Raw genomic sequence first — 12,391 nt, forward strand, 5'->3', positions numbered from 1 at the left:
TGTAATGTTTTACTTTTGGAAACATAAACCATGTGGTAGTTTTTTCTGTTAACCGAGCAGAAACTGAAGCAAAAAAATGGTATCTATGAATCTGTGATGAAGGAAGTAGCGTGGTGATGTCGACCTGATTTTTTTTTTTTTTCTTTTCTTTTCTTCTCCCCCCTTGCTTCCTGCTATAAACACATGGGACTATCCTCTCTGGCTCAGTGACAAGCTCAGTGTGTGGCAACTTTTGCTGCATGACACTGATTTGCATTGAATGGGGTGGCCCCCGGCGTTGGAGCCAGAAAGATGAATGATTGAAAGCCGCCCTGACATCAGGGCAGGCAGGCAGGCGGTGGCCCAGAGGCCTGAGGACCATGTGACCCGCCGTCAGGGTACTGGGTTCATTCAGTGGCTGCTGGCTGCAGCGCTGGCAGCAGCCCAGCTTTTTACACACAGGCCGCAGTAGCAACAGGTCGCTCCCATTAAAACAGCAGCGCTCTGTTGTGGCTCCAGAGCCGGACTTGTGCATGTGTTGCTTTTTTGGCTGCGGCGTGTGTGCGCTCAAGTTTGTTTGTGAGGTGTATATAATGTGTGCGTGCCTGTGTCACAGAGTCCACACTTGGATGCCGATGGGATCCAACGGGTTTTGTGATCCTTACTTTGAATTGCACTCTGTGTGCTTTTTTTTTTTTCTCTCTCAAATCCCTCTCCAGGATCCTTCCAACATCAGCTGTGTGACACAACCACCACAACCCCAAGTGCAATAAACAAAAACACTGAGCGAAAATAAACTTTGGCTTCATAAACTTACTTTTGCTCACTGATGGAGGGGAGCAGAGTGGCAGTAAAAGGTGTTGATTGCACACGCGCTGCCAGATGTATTCGAGCCTGAGGCTGTACTGATATGACTCGTTGTCTGTCAATAGTCACATTCACTTCCTGTTGTTGTCCCCACCAGTTAGCTGGATGAGGCCACTCAAACAGAGCTCTCTTTTGATGGCCTGGCTCTGATGGAGCAGCAGGGACATTGATTTCAGCCGATGGTCAGGGATCGCCTGGCGCAGTATGTGACATTTATGTGAACAAGCATTGCAATTGATCATCTTTTGGCTGCTTCCCTTTATTCAAAGCTATCTTTATATCACAAAGAAATACTGAATGAAGGAAAGGGTCAAGTGCTTTGGTTATGATAGCCTGCAGGTTTGAAGTCTAATGGTAGTCTTGACAGTTTTTGGATGACTGTTAGTACAGTTTTTACTGCCTTATTTGACTTCTGCTTTAACAAGTGAGCTATTGCAGCTACTACTGTAGTGTGATCTTTCTCCCAAATTTAGGTTTTTAGTTGGGTTTACTATCTGCCCTTTAGTCATACATTTTTCTTTATACCTTTACATGTGTTTACTATGTAACCAGGATAGTATTGTGGCCATTTCTGGTATTTTGAATTGTCCTAAGACCTAATAACACTTTGATAATTCTTCTGCTGGAGGCTATGCTTTTATTTGAAGGTGCTCAAGTGTGTGTGCATCTCTCAATCTTCACTACAGGGAGTGCAGAATTATTAGGCAAGTTGTATTTTTGAGGAATAATGTTATTATTGAACAACAACCATGTTCTCAATGAACCCAAAAAACTCATTAATATCAAAGCTGAATGTTTTTGGAAGTAGTTTTTAGTTTGTTTTTAGTTTTAGCTATTTTAGGGGGATATCTGTGTGTGCAGGTGACTATTACTGTGCATAATTATTAGGCAACTTAACAAAAAACAAATATATACCCATTTCAATGATTTATTTTTACCAGTGAAACCAATATAACATCTCCACATTCACAAATATACATTTCTGACATTCAAAAACAAAACAAAAACAAATCAGCGACCAATATAGCCACCTTTCTTTGCAAGGACACTCAAAAGCCTGCCATCCATGGATTCTGTCAGTGTTTTGATCTGTTCACCATCAACATTGCGTGCAGCAGCAACCACAGCCTCCCAGACACTGTTCAGAGAGGTGTACTGTTTTCCCTCCTTGTAAATCTCACATTTGATGATGGACCACAGGTTCTCAATGGGGTTCAGATCAGGTGAACAAGGAGGCCATGTCATTAGTTTTTCTTCTTTTATACCCTTTCTTGCAGCCACGCTGTGGAGTACTTGGACGCGTGTGATGGAGCATTGTCCTGCATGAAAATCATGTTTTTCTTGAAGGATGCAGACTTCTTCCTGTACCACTGCTTGAAGAAGGTGTCTTCCAGAAACTGGCAGTAGGACTGGGAGTTGAGCTTGACTCCATCCTCAACCCGAAAAGGCCCCACAAGCTCATCTTTGATGATACCAGCCCAAACCAGTACTCCACCTCCACCTTGCTGGCGTCTGAGTGGGACTGGAGCTCTCTGCCCTTTACCAATCCAGCCACGGGCCCATCCATCTGGCCCATCAAGACTCACTCTCATTTCATCAGTCCATAAAACCTTAGAAAAACCAGTCTTGAGATATTTCTTGGCCCAGTCTTGACGTTTCAGCTTGTGTGTCTTGTTCAGTGGTGGTCGTCTTTCAGCCTTTCTTACCTTGGCCATGTCTCTGAGTATTGCACACCTTGTGCTTTTGGGCACTCCAGTGATGTTGCAGCTCTGAAATATGGCCAAACTGGTGGCAAGTGGCATCTTGGCAGCTGCACGCTTGACTTTTCTCAGTTCATGGGCAGTTATTTTGCGCCTTGGTTTTTCCACACGCTTCTTGCGACCCTGTTGACTATTTTGAATGAAACGCTTGATTGTTCGACGATCACGCTTCAGAAGCTTTGCAATTTTGAGACTGCTGCATCCCTCTGCAAGATATCTCACTATTTTTGACTTTTCTGAGCCTGTCAAGTCCTTCTTTTGACCCATTTTGCCAAAGGAAAGGACGTTGCCTAATAATTATGCACACCTGATATAGGGTGTTGATGTCATTAGACCACACCCCTTCTCATTACAGAGATGCACAGTAGCCTATACAGCTTGGAGTAAGACAACATGCATGAAGAGGATGATGTGGACAAAATACTCATTTGCCTGATAATTCTGCACTCCCTGTATAAGAAGCACACCTTGACCTCATAGTTTATTCACTTTGTTCTGTTGTCAAAACAGTCTCACCTGGAGGTCTGTTTAGGAGCAGCACTGTAACTGTTGAAGGGTTTTGACAACATCACATGACCGCCATCATCTGCCACCTTGCAACGGTACTCTTGTATAAAAAGAAAAAAATCACATAATCAATGTTATATTATCGTTTAGCAAATCTAGTTACCTAGGATTTACAAGGAAGCTTTTTACTAGGAATTTTTTATTTTATTTTATTTTTTTTAAATCTTGTAATATATTTGAATCTGAGCTGTTATATAGCACTTGTTTGTTTGTTTGTTTTTTTGTTTTTAAGCAAAACAGTTCCGTGTTGGTTAATACCATCCAACCACATAGAAGTGTGCTTTAGCGCAAATCTCTTGCTAGAGCACGGCAGCGGGGTCTTGTTTTTAAAAAAAACAAACTGTCAGTGTAAAGTCATTCTTACTCACAAGGAAATTACATTGATGTTAATATAAAGGATGTTAATTTAAAATCCAGTTAACCTAACACGCATGTCTTCAGACTGTGGGAGGAAGCTGGAGTGCATGCAAAATCTGCACAAAAAAGCCCCAGCCTGGATTCAACCCGATTGGGAACCTGTGCAGGTTGTACCCTGTTTTTCCCCCTTTGACAGCAGTGATGGGCTCCAGCACCCCCACAACCATGAATTGGATCAGTAGGGCGAAAAAATAGGTGGAAGCATAAGGGAAGCAATAATTTTGAAATGCTGGGCCAACATTGAAACTAACAACTGGCAGATTGCATATGTGTGTTGGTAGGTCAGTCCAGTTTGATGTCTTAGTTGCAAACACAGAAGTTGTCACTATAAATGCATACTGTGAGGAGGGATTAAGTGTGTTTCAGTTCCTTGTCACACTATGTACTTGGAATATATTTATATCTTTTTAAAGAGTATAAATTCACAAACCATTTTCTGAAAATGGATCCCAGATATAAGGACTGGGATGGAGTAGAACAGGTAAACATCAGTCACTGCCTTTGAGTATCGTCCTATTTGCTGATTGACTCACAGCAATCAGTGAGGTGAATGTCAATGATTGGCCCTTGCCACAGGGATCACCACAGTGGGCATCCCTGAATGTTTGGTTTGGTACAGTTACACCAGATGTCTTTCTTGACACAACTTCAAAAGGGATTTGTGTATCCCGTTGGCATCAAACCAGCGACCTTTAGCTTGTGAAGCGGGCGTATAAACATCTACACTATGGAGCCATTACGTTGGTGCGCCTCTACTTCTGTAGAGTCATTTTTGTTTTGGAGCTCTTGGTCCTGCAAAAAATAAATAATTAAAATTAATATGTTCCATATTTCTTAAGAACATGACTTTCAGATGCTGTATAGATGTTTTAGATCTGCCACATCTGCTGTTGTCCTTATTTTGCCTTTGAATCCAATACACCAGGCTGTCAAAAATGCCAACTGTGTAAGTTAGTAGACTCATCAGTATTACAGCTCTATCATTAAGTCACAGAAGGATCTGGCACATAATTACAATTGTTACTCAGAGGTGAGTAAGGTAGTCTCATTTAACCTCATGTTCTTTCAGCTGCAGCCCTGCTGTGTTTAACAGTTTGACCTTGTCAGTGTAAGGCTTGGGTGCCCTTTCTTGAGATCATATGACTATATTAAGGCTCAGAGAACAATAAAATTATTTTAAATTACTTTCAGTGAACTGGGGAAAAAAACAAGAAATAAAGCTGCTTCCCAGAATTTATATTTCTTATTGACGCTCGTAAGGGAAACGCAAACACTTTAGTCGGTCTTTATCAAATTTAGACCCTGCTCACAGAGGCTCAAGGGATCTTCCAGGAAAGGTGACTCTTATTTTTCCAGAGAATTTGATTGTTCCGTAGCTGGTGATTTTCTACATGTAATGTCAAACAGTCAAACATAACCTGCTGTGGAGCAGGTTAGGTCTGCACCATGTGTTACCATGGGGAAGTGAGCCACCTTAGTAACAGTAAAAACCCTGGGTTAAACCTGAAGTGACTACATTATGCCCGTAATCCTGCTTTGCAGCACAGGGCCTCTGGGCTAGTATGTGGCACACAAAAACATAAAACTTGACTAGACCTTTTCAAGATTTAAACTTTGATGCCATCCGTGCACGGAGTAGAAACCTAGTAATCTGTTCTTCTTGGTGAAACTGAGATTTAGAAAAATCATTAAACAGCTGTGCACAAAGTTTGAAAATCTATATGGATATCCTGTTTGAGAATTATTTGATATAATTATTTTCTCACTGCAGCTCTGTTCGTGAGTGGGGGGAACCTCCTGGTCTATCAAGAACGGCTGCCTCAATAGTGAACAGCATGGAATTTTCCAATACGGGAGACTTCATTTTGATTGCCAAAACCCACAGCTTTACAGATATTTGAACCTTGAAATATTGCAGGTTCCACTTGCACTGTACTTGTACCCTTCCCTCACCAACTGGGCCGTAAAACACGAGGCTCTTCTCGGTTCTCTTGCCTCCCCTCGGCCCCGTTGACCTGACGGTTAATAATCAGACAAGTGGAAAAAATTGTTCACCTTAACAATGGGCTAATTTTTACTTTTCTTTAACTAATAGGTAACCACCATCGAGAAGACGGCTATAAACTCCAGGACCCCGTCTCCAGGCTCCTGCGCAGGGTTGAGTGAAGGAAACTTTGGACTGAGAGTCGTCTCTCCCTGAGAGAAACCTGGATCCTCCATCCTGGCCACCAACATGACCAATGTGGTGATCGTCAAGGAGGGATGGCTGCACAAAAGAGGTAAATTTGTGCCATTAAGTGCGATATTATTTTTCTTTTGTTTATTTTTTGATAGTTGTTTAAATGTTAATCCAGTTAACATTTGATGTGTGCTGAGGTTTTTGTCCTGAGGTGTCTGGTTGTCATGACCTTGTAACAAACCTAACTGTGCAACACACATTATGTAAAGACCCTAGAATATGTCAAAGATTTCAAACGCTCTTGTTGATACATGTCAGAAAACAAATTGGTTCATGCGTACAGTTTATGTAACACTAGGACTGTACTTAAAAAAACGGATTCGTTATACAAATTGCCTCAACTTCTTGGTGGATGCAGCAAATCTTTATTTTTTCATTTTATTTTTTTCTACCCTCTAAATGTTGCAGAAATGATGAACAACAACAATATAGACTATTTGCCAAGTGGTTGATTAATTTGTAAAGGCATTTAAAATGAAGTAGTATGCCAGATGTAATATAAGGAGGCATCCAGTTGCAGAATCCCCAACGGGCCCCATGGAGCTGCTCTGACAGTGCTGTGTGGCGTGGCATGGCTCACTGTCGGGCGTGAGTCCTGTTGTTTGGACGAAAAGGCATTCCTCACATACCTGCTGGCTTTGAGCAGCTTTATGTGCGCATACTAACTCTGCCTTCTGCTGTGGCTGCCTCACAGAGCCCACTTCACCACTGCCTGCACCACCAGGGGCAAAATAGGATAAGAAACCACTGAAATCTCCTGGGCCCAGAAATAAAAGGAACTGGCCTTTTTCTGGAAGAGAGCGCCAAGACTTGCAATTATTGGCTAAGGTGATGGGAGTATGTCACTATAAGAGTTCCTGCATTGTGTTAGCACAAGTCTTGAAAATGGGGACTGTGGGCTAACACAATGCAGGTTTCCGGTTTAGTTTGATGGGCAGCTCAACATACCCCATATGATGCAATCATGCCCCTCTGGTCTTCTGTTTAATGTAAGGGCAGCGTGTTAGTTACATTAGGATTTCATTTGCGGAAAGTAATAAAGTTCAAGTCTTGAAAGTTTAGGATTAGCTGGTTGTAAAATAAAGTCTGCAGAAGTAAATTGTGCTGCTTTTTTGTCTTGGTCTGTTTAGGGAAAAAAACAGAACCTGCTTTCTTTAGAGAGAACCTCTTCCCTGGTATAAGGGAATAATATGTTTGCCCTGTTGAGACTGTGTGTAAATTTGTACACGCTCTGAAATACGTTTGTTTGCCCATTAAAATCTGGCACACATCCATCTTTCCACACCTTCACAAGTACAGATAAGAGTGAAACATAACAGGCGGCCTGTGTGAAGTATAAGAATAGTAAAATAGTGACCGGAAAGAAAACGGGGGGTGTGTGTGTGTGTGTGTGTGTGTGTGTGTGTGTGTGTGTGTGTGTGTGTGTGTGTGTGTGTGTGTGTGCACACATGTGCACTGTTGTGGCGCTGAGCTTCCATCTATACTCCCCCCATTTGTGACATGAACACTAAACAAACAACCCTTCAGAAATAGTGAGTTGGCATGCTGTCGTAGCCCAGCAGCTGTGCCCTGTGAAATGTCACCGAGCCTCTGTTTTGATTGGAGGGCATCCGCCTGCCTCCTTGACAGGAAGGCTTTTAGTGTCGCATCACTGTCATGCAATCTTTGCCCCAGAGCCAGTGCACAGAAGGTGAACCTGCAAGTAGCCCTGTCTTTCTGTCGATCACCTCGGTCAGCCAGGCAGTCTGTGCTCGACAAACCTCTTCCCATCTTCCCGCACCTTGAGTGCAGCTTGTGTGGTGGCGCCACCCAAGTGACTCAAATCTCCGTGTGGGCGTTATAATAAATGGCTTGTACCACCTCTGAGTGTGTTCACCATGCTCATTACTCCCATGTGTGCTTTCAAAACACCAATTTGATGTTTTACAACAGATTGACCTTCATATTTCCATCAACACTTGTTTTTCTTTCGTGTTTGTGTCTGTTTCATGGACCTGGTCTTGCACTGCAGTACTCTCTTACAAAAGCAGGTACAGTTTGAGTAGCCTCCTCTTCTAGCAGTGCCCATTTATTGGCTCCACATGATGATTGAATTTCACGGTGGGCCAGTTGCAGGCGCAAAGCAAAGCAGCTCTTTGATTCCTTTCTGATTAGTCATCTTCAGCATGCACGTGCAGACTGAGTCAAGACGCCTGAGAGAAAGTAAAGCAAGCGATTGTGCCTCTGTACCTTGTAACCCCCCCACCCTCAGTAGAGCTAATCTGTCATTAAAGCTCCAGATTCTTAGCCTTGGATTGATCTGTACAGTTGTTCCAGACAGGCTGCACTCTGTGAAATGATCTAAATCTGAAGGACACACCTTCATAGTTTCTTCTTAAGCCTTGTGCTGCAGTAATGCGTCTGGATTGTGGACACCATTGGGAGATGTTGATGGGCTTGTTATCTGTTTTTGAATGTGAGACAAAGAGTGGGATGGAGTGTGTGTGTTTAGATATGCAAATGCGAGTGGTTTAATATACAGAGTGAAGCATATTTATTTTGACACTACCCTTTGCCCTTATGCACAGACCACATAGCAAGTACAGGCCTGCACAAACACTGTAACTTTGTCGTTACTATCATAACCAGTTGTTATGTGTCCCCAAATGGTACTTCCTTTTTAGATCCTTCATGGAGTGCACCCACACACTTTGAATGTGCCTACGGCCTCTAGTGGCCACAGAGGCCAAACAGCATGTTATTTCTCTTTGCAAGTGTTTTTCCAAAGTTTCCATCAAAGCCAGAGCATCATCTGACATCAAAGAGGCAGATTGTGGGTTCCCTAGTTTCCAGGGAAGCGCTGTGGCCAAAAACCCAGTCAAGCTCAACAGAACAGCGCTTGCTTGTCCTCCCTTCTTCCCTGGCTCTTGTTTGTTTGACTCATTTGCTCCCTGACAAGTATAAAGAGCCGGCCCCCTCGTTAGGCTAACGAAGGCCACAACAACTGTTGGATTTGGGTAGCACGCTCAGCTGGCTCCAACCTGTGAGAGGAGGGGTGGAGTGGGGGAAGGAGGGGAAAGCAGAGAGCACAGCAGTAGAGATGGTGAGGAAGGGGGGGGGACAGAAGTTGAGCAGCGTCTTTGTGATGTTCCCAGAACATTGCTCAGTGACCCAGTCGGCCCGAGGAGAGCTGGTTGATGTTGTGTGCGACGTGCCACAGAGACTCTCGTGGTTTGGTTTGGACCTCGTCAGCTGATTGGCCCTTTTGCTGGTCATGTGGCTGAAGGACACCCATGAGCTGCTCGTCCATGCAAGACCTTGTTGGTGGTCTGGGGGTGGGGTGTTACAAAACACTAGACACAGTAACTGTAGATTTTTATTTTTTTAACTTTTTTTTTCCCCCTCCATTCTTTTGAATGTTTGTACCTTCTGCATCTGGTGAACAGGCCTGCAACAATTCAGCTAGCATTTCCCACATTTCTATTAGTTTGTTCTGTAAGATCTAAGTAAGGGAATGCAGTGTTTCCTGCAAAGCTCGATGCTCTTCAAGGGAGCAGACCCACCTGATTAAGAATGTCTCATGATACTGCATTGCTGACTGTCTCAGGATTTAAGGCCTTTGAGTCACGGCCAAATCTGCTGCTGGCCTTGCCTGGTCTACCTTCATTATGGGTGTCAAGGATTGCATACTGCTACAAATACACAATCACATAAACGTACGTACATACTGCAACAGTGTGGGGAATAGTTGTGCAAATTTGCTGATATATTGTGAAGATTAAATATAAAAAAAAAAGATAAACAGAACCAAAACTTGTGATGCTGCATTAATAACTCCTTTACAAATATGCTGTGTTTTACCAGCTTGGTTCTGTTGACGGTGTTATTATTAGTACATCGTGCGCTGTTCAGCCATAATCTTATATGCCAAGTAATGGCCTCGGGGGGTTCTGTGGCTCAGGCTTGTTGAACACAGTTTTTTAGGATCTAAAGTTTCACTGGGGAATAACTCTGTAATGAGATATTGACTTCACCTGTCAACAGCTGACAAGTACATACTATTATATAGCACTTTGCAACTCTACTTAGCACTTTTTGCTACGAGCCTTATTCACACATTCCTGCAGCACTTTATTCCTTTAAGCGCTTTCGATGAGGCGCAGTCACACCCCAATGCAAGCATCCGGAGCAATTTGGAGCTCAGTATTTTGCCTGAGGACACCTCAGATTGTGGACTGGAGGAGCTGGGGATCAAACCGCTGACCTTCCAATTAGCAGACAACCTGCTCTACCTCCTGAGCCACAGCTGACCCTCTCTGTGGGTAATTCAGTAGTTTGACTGAAACTAATGGTGTATACCCTTTCTTGCTAGCTATTTTCCAATAAGTTTACAATAGTCAGCCTGAACTTTGTGAGGGGAAACGCCCAAATGAACAGCAGTAGTGAAAGTTGAAGTGGCAGACAGATTTGAGTGGATCCCCTGTAGGCAGGGTCCAGCAGCAGAGGGTGTCACACCAGGAAGCCATTGCTCTGGCCGGGTGTCTGGCCGTCAGCGTGGACCCCCTGCTCTGGGTAATGGGAAGCAGTCTTCCTGCTAAATGTGGTGGAGAGAAGTAAATTACTGGGGTGCAGCTGTCGGCAGGCAGGCTGGCTAGAATGGTGGGGGGGACCAGGAGGCTGAGGGAGGTGGCACCTCCACCATTCGCCCCCTCTCGCAGCAAGCCCGCTGTGTGCTTACTTTGCTGTGCAGAGTCCGCCTGCTCGCCACAACTGTGGTACTCAGCAGTGATCTCAGCCGCTGTTGCTGTTGCTGTGTACCCTTTCTGTCTGTCATTTCCTCAGTCCTCATCTCTCTCTTTCTGCTTGTTCTCCTTCATTCTTACTCGCACACTTTTTCTTGTCTTTTATGGTCCCCCTTTCTCCCTTGCCCTCACAAGCTCATCCCCTTTTTAGTCCTCCCCCACTTCCAGCGCACGTTTCTCACTCTGTCGCTAGGATAATGACCCAGCTGACAACTCAGACCCATGGCGGAAGCGGCTATGGACCGGCGAAAAGCTCAAAGTCTTTGACATCAATCAAATCACTGGCACCTCTCTTCAGTTTAGGGTGGGTTAGAGAGACAGTGAAACGAAAGGGATGCTTGGCCGCCTGGGGACTCAGATATGTGGCGTCCATGATATTGACATTTTCTCTTACTGAGCATATTTCATATTTATATTTATTTACAGAACATTTTAACAAGTAGTGCCCCTGAAAAATGTCAACAGCTGGAGTGTACCTGTCTAAATGGAGCGGGGGGGGATGTAGAGCGTAATCGTTGCTTGTTTAAGGGTGCTAAATTTTACTGGTCATTGAGAGTTCATTGGCACTAATATGTTCTAAATAATGTGTGTTTATTTGTTTGCCATGCAGTAACCCAGTTAACTAATCCATGGACTGCTTGTTTACCCAGGGAGAGGGTGCAAATCTCAGCCCAGTGTGGCAGGGGGGAACTTCCCACAGTGTCTCTATGGTAATCAGCAGGTGTCACTCACCACAGAGAAGAAGTGAGGGCTTTCTTACGAGCGTGAGAAAGCGGGGCAGCCTCCATCGCACCCCCTTGCTTTTTTTTTTTTTTTTCTTTTTAGGGTAGCAGTAGCAACCCTAGTGACGGGGGAGGAGGGAGAAGGGGAAGAGACGGAGGGCTAGATTTGGGGTTGGGGTGGCCCTTCAACGGAACCTGTCGATGCTGCTGCCAAAGCCCCAGCAATGGTGCACCTCCCACCCCTCCTGCAACCCCCCCAAATCCAGCTGCATGGAGAGAATGAGGCCAACAAAAGGGAGTATGGGCTGGGGGGGTCAAGAAGGCATAAAGGGTAGGAAAGAAAAGGAGTCCGTACTCCAGGATAGTTTAAGATGCCATGTGAACCCGGTGCTGCCTTATACGGTCGCAGTCGGGCAAATATGTAGATGGGTGTTCGGTCAGCATGAGAAGCTCAGCTTAGAGCAGGGCGTCTTGGGGGTGGAGTTTGTGGTTGCTGGGCTCAGTGTTGACCCTTGCATCAGGGAGCCCCCACTCTTTTAGAGCAGGCAGTCCGTGCCTCATTGAGATGCAGGGCACAGGGCGGCAGGCCGCAGCTGCAGCCTACAGGCAGAACCCGGCAGAAAAGGGCCGAAGGGATGGCGGGGGCGGCTGAGGAAAAACCAACAAAAGGCGAAGCCCCCCTACCCCCTCCTCCCACGCTTTGGAGTTCTAATTCCCTAATCCTCAACCTCCGCCTACCCCCACCTCCTCCTCCTCATCCGATTCTCACCACTCAAACTCACACACACGCACAGTTCATGCAGTTACACTGGCTCCCTTCCTCTCATCCCCAAGCCATGAATGGCCAGACGGGGACAAAACCCAACAGCAGCCCTCTCAGGAAGTCCAACCACTGGGTGTGAGCACTGAGGCACATTTTGTCTGACCCTCTTTTGGTTCCTCTCACTCTGTGTGAGATCATTTACCCACTTGCATTGTTAATTAGTGTGCATGTGTGGGTCATCTAGTGGCTTGTGACAAAGGTGTTCTTTTCTTTTTAAAGTTACTGTCTTGGAAATG

The 12,391-nt window shown here is 44.8% G+C and overlaps 1 protein-coding gene across 3 annotated transcripts in view; it reads left to right on the top strand.

Annotated features, from left to right (window-relative positions):
- The window catches only part of akt1 (AKT serine/threonine kinase 1), a 32,476-nt gene that overhangs the window by 2,298 nt on the left and 17,787 nt on the right, over positions 1-12,391 (top strand). For all 3 annotated transcript variants that reach the window (XM_086274563.1, XM_086274562.1, XM_086274564.1), the window contains exon 2: positions 5,686-5,869. In XM_086274563.1, the coding sequence (XP_086130689.1) occupies positions 5,824-5,869 (46 nt within the window). In that variant the 5' untranslated portion in view covers positions 5,686-5,823. The remainder of the gene's footprint in view (positions 1-5,685; positions 5,870-12,391) is intronic.

The sequence above is a fragment of the Aulonocara sp. 'chitande type north' Nkhata Bay genome, linkage group LG19 (assembly GCF_057382095.1).
Source record: "Aulonocara sp. 'chitande type north' Nkhata Bay isolate Kocher_YH1m ecotype deep benthic linkage group LG19, A_spYH_male_GT1.1, whole genome shotgun sequence".
Taxonomy (NCBI): domain Eukaryota; kingdom Metazoa; phylum Chordata; class Actinopteri; order Cichliformes; family Cichlidae; genus Aulonocara; species Aulonocara sp. 'chitande type north' Nkhata Bay.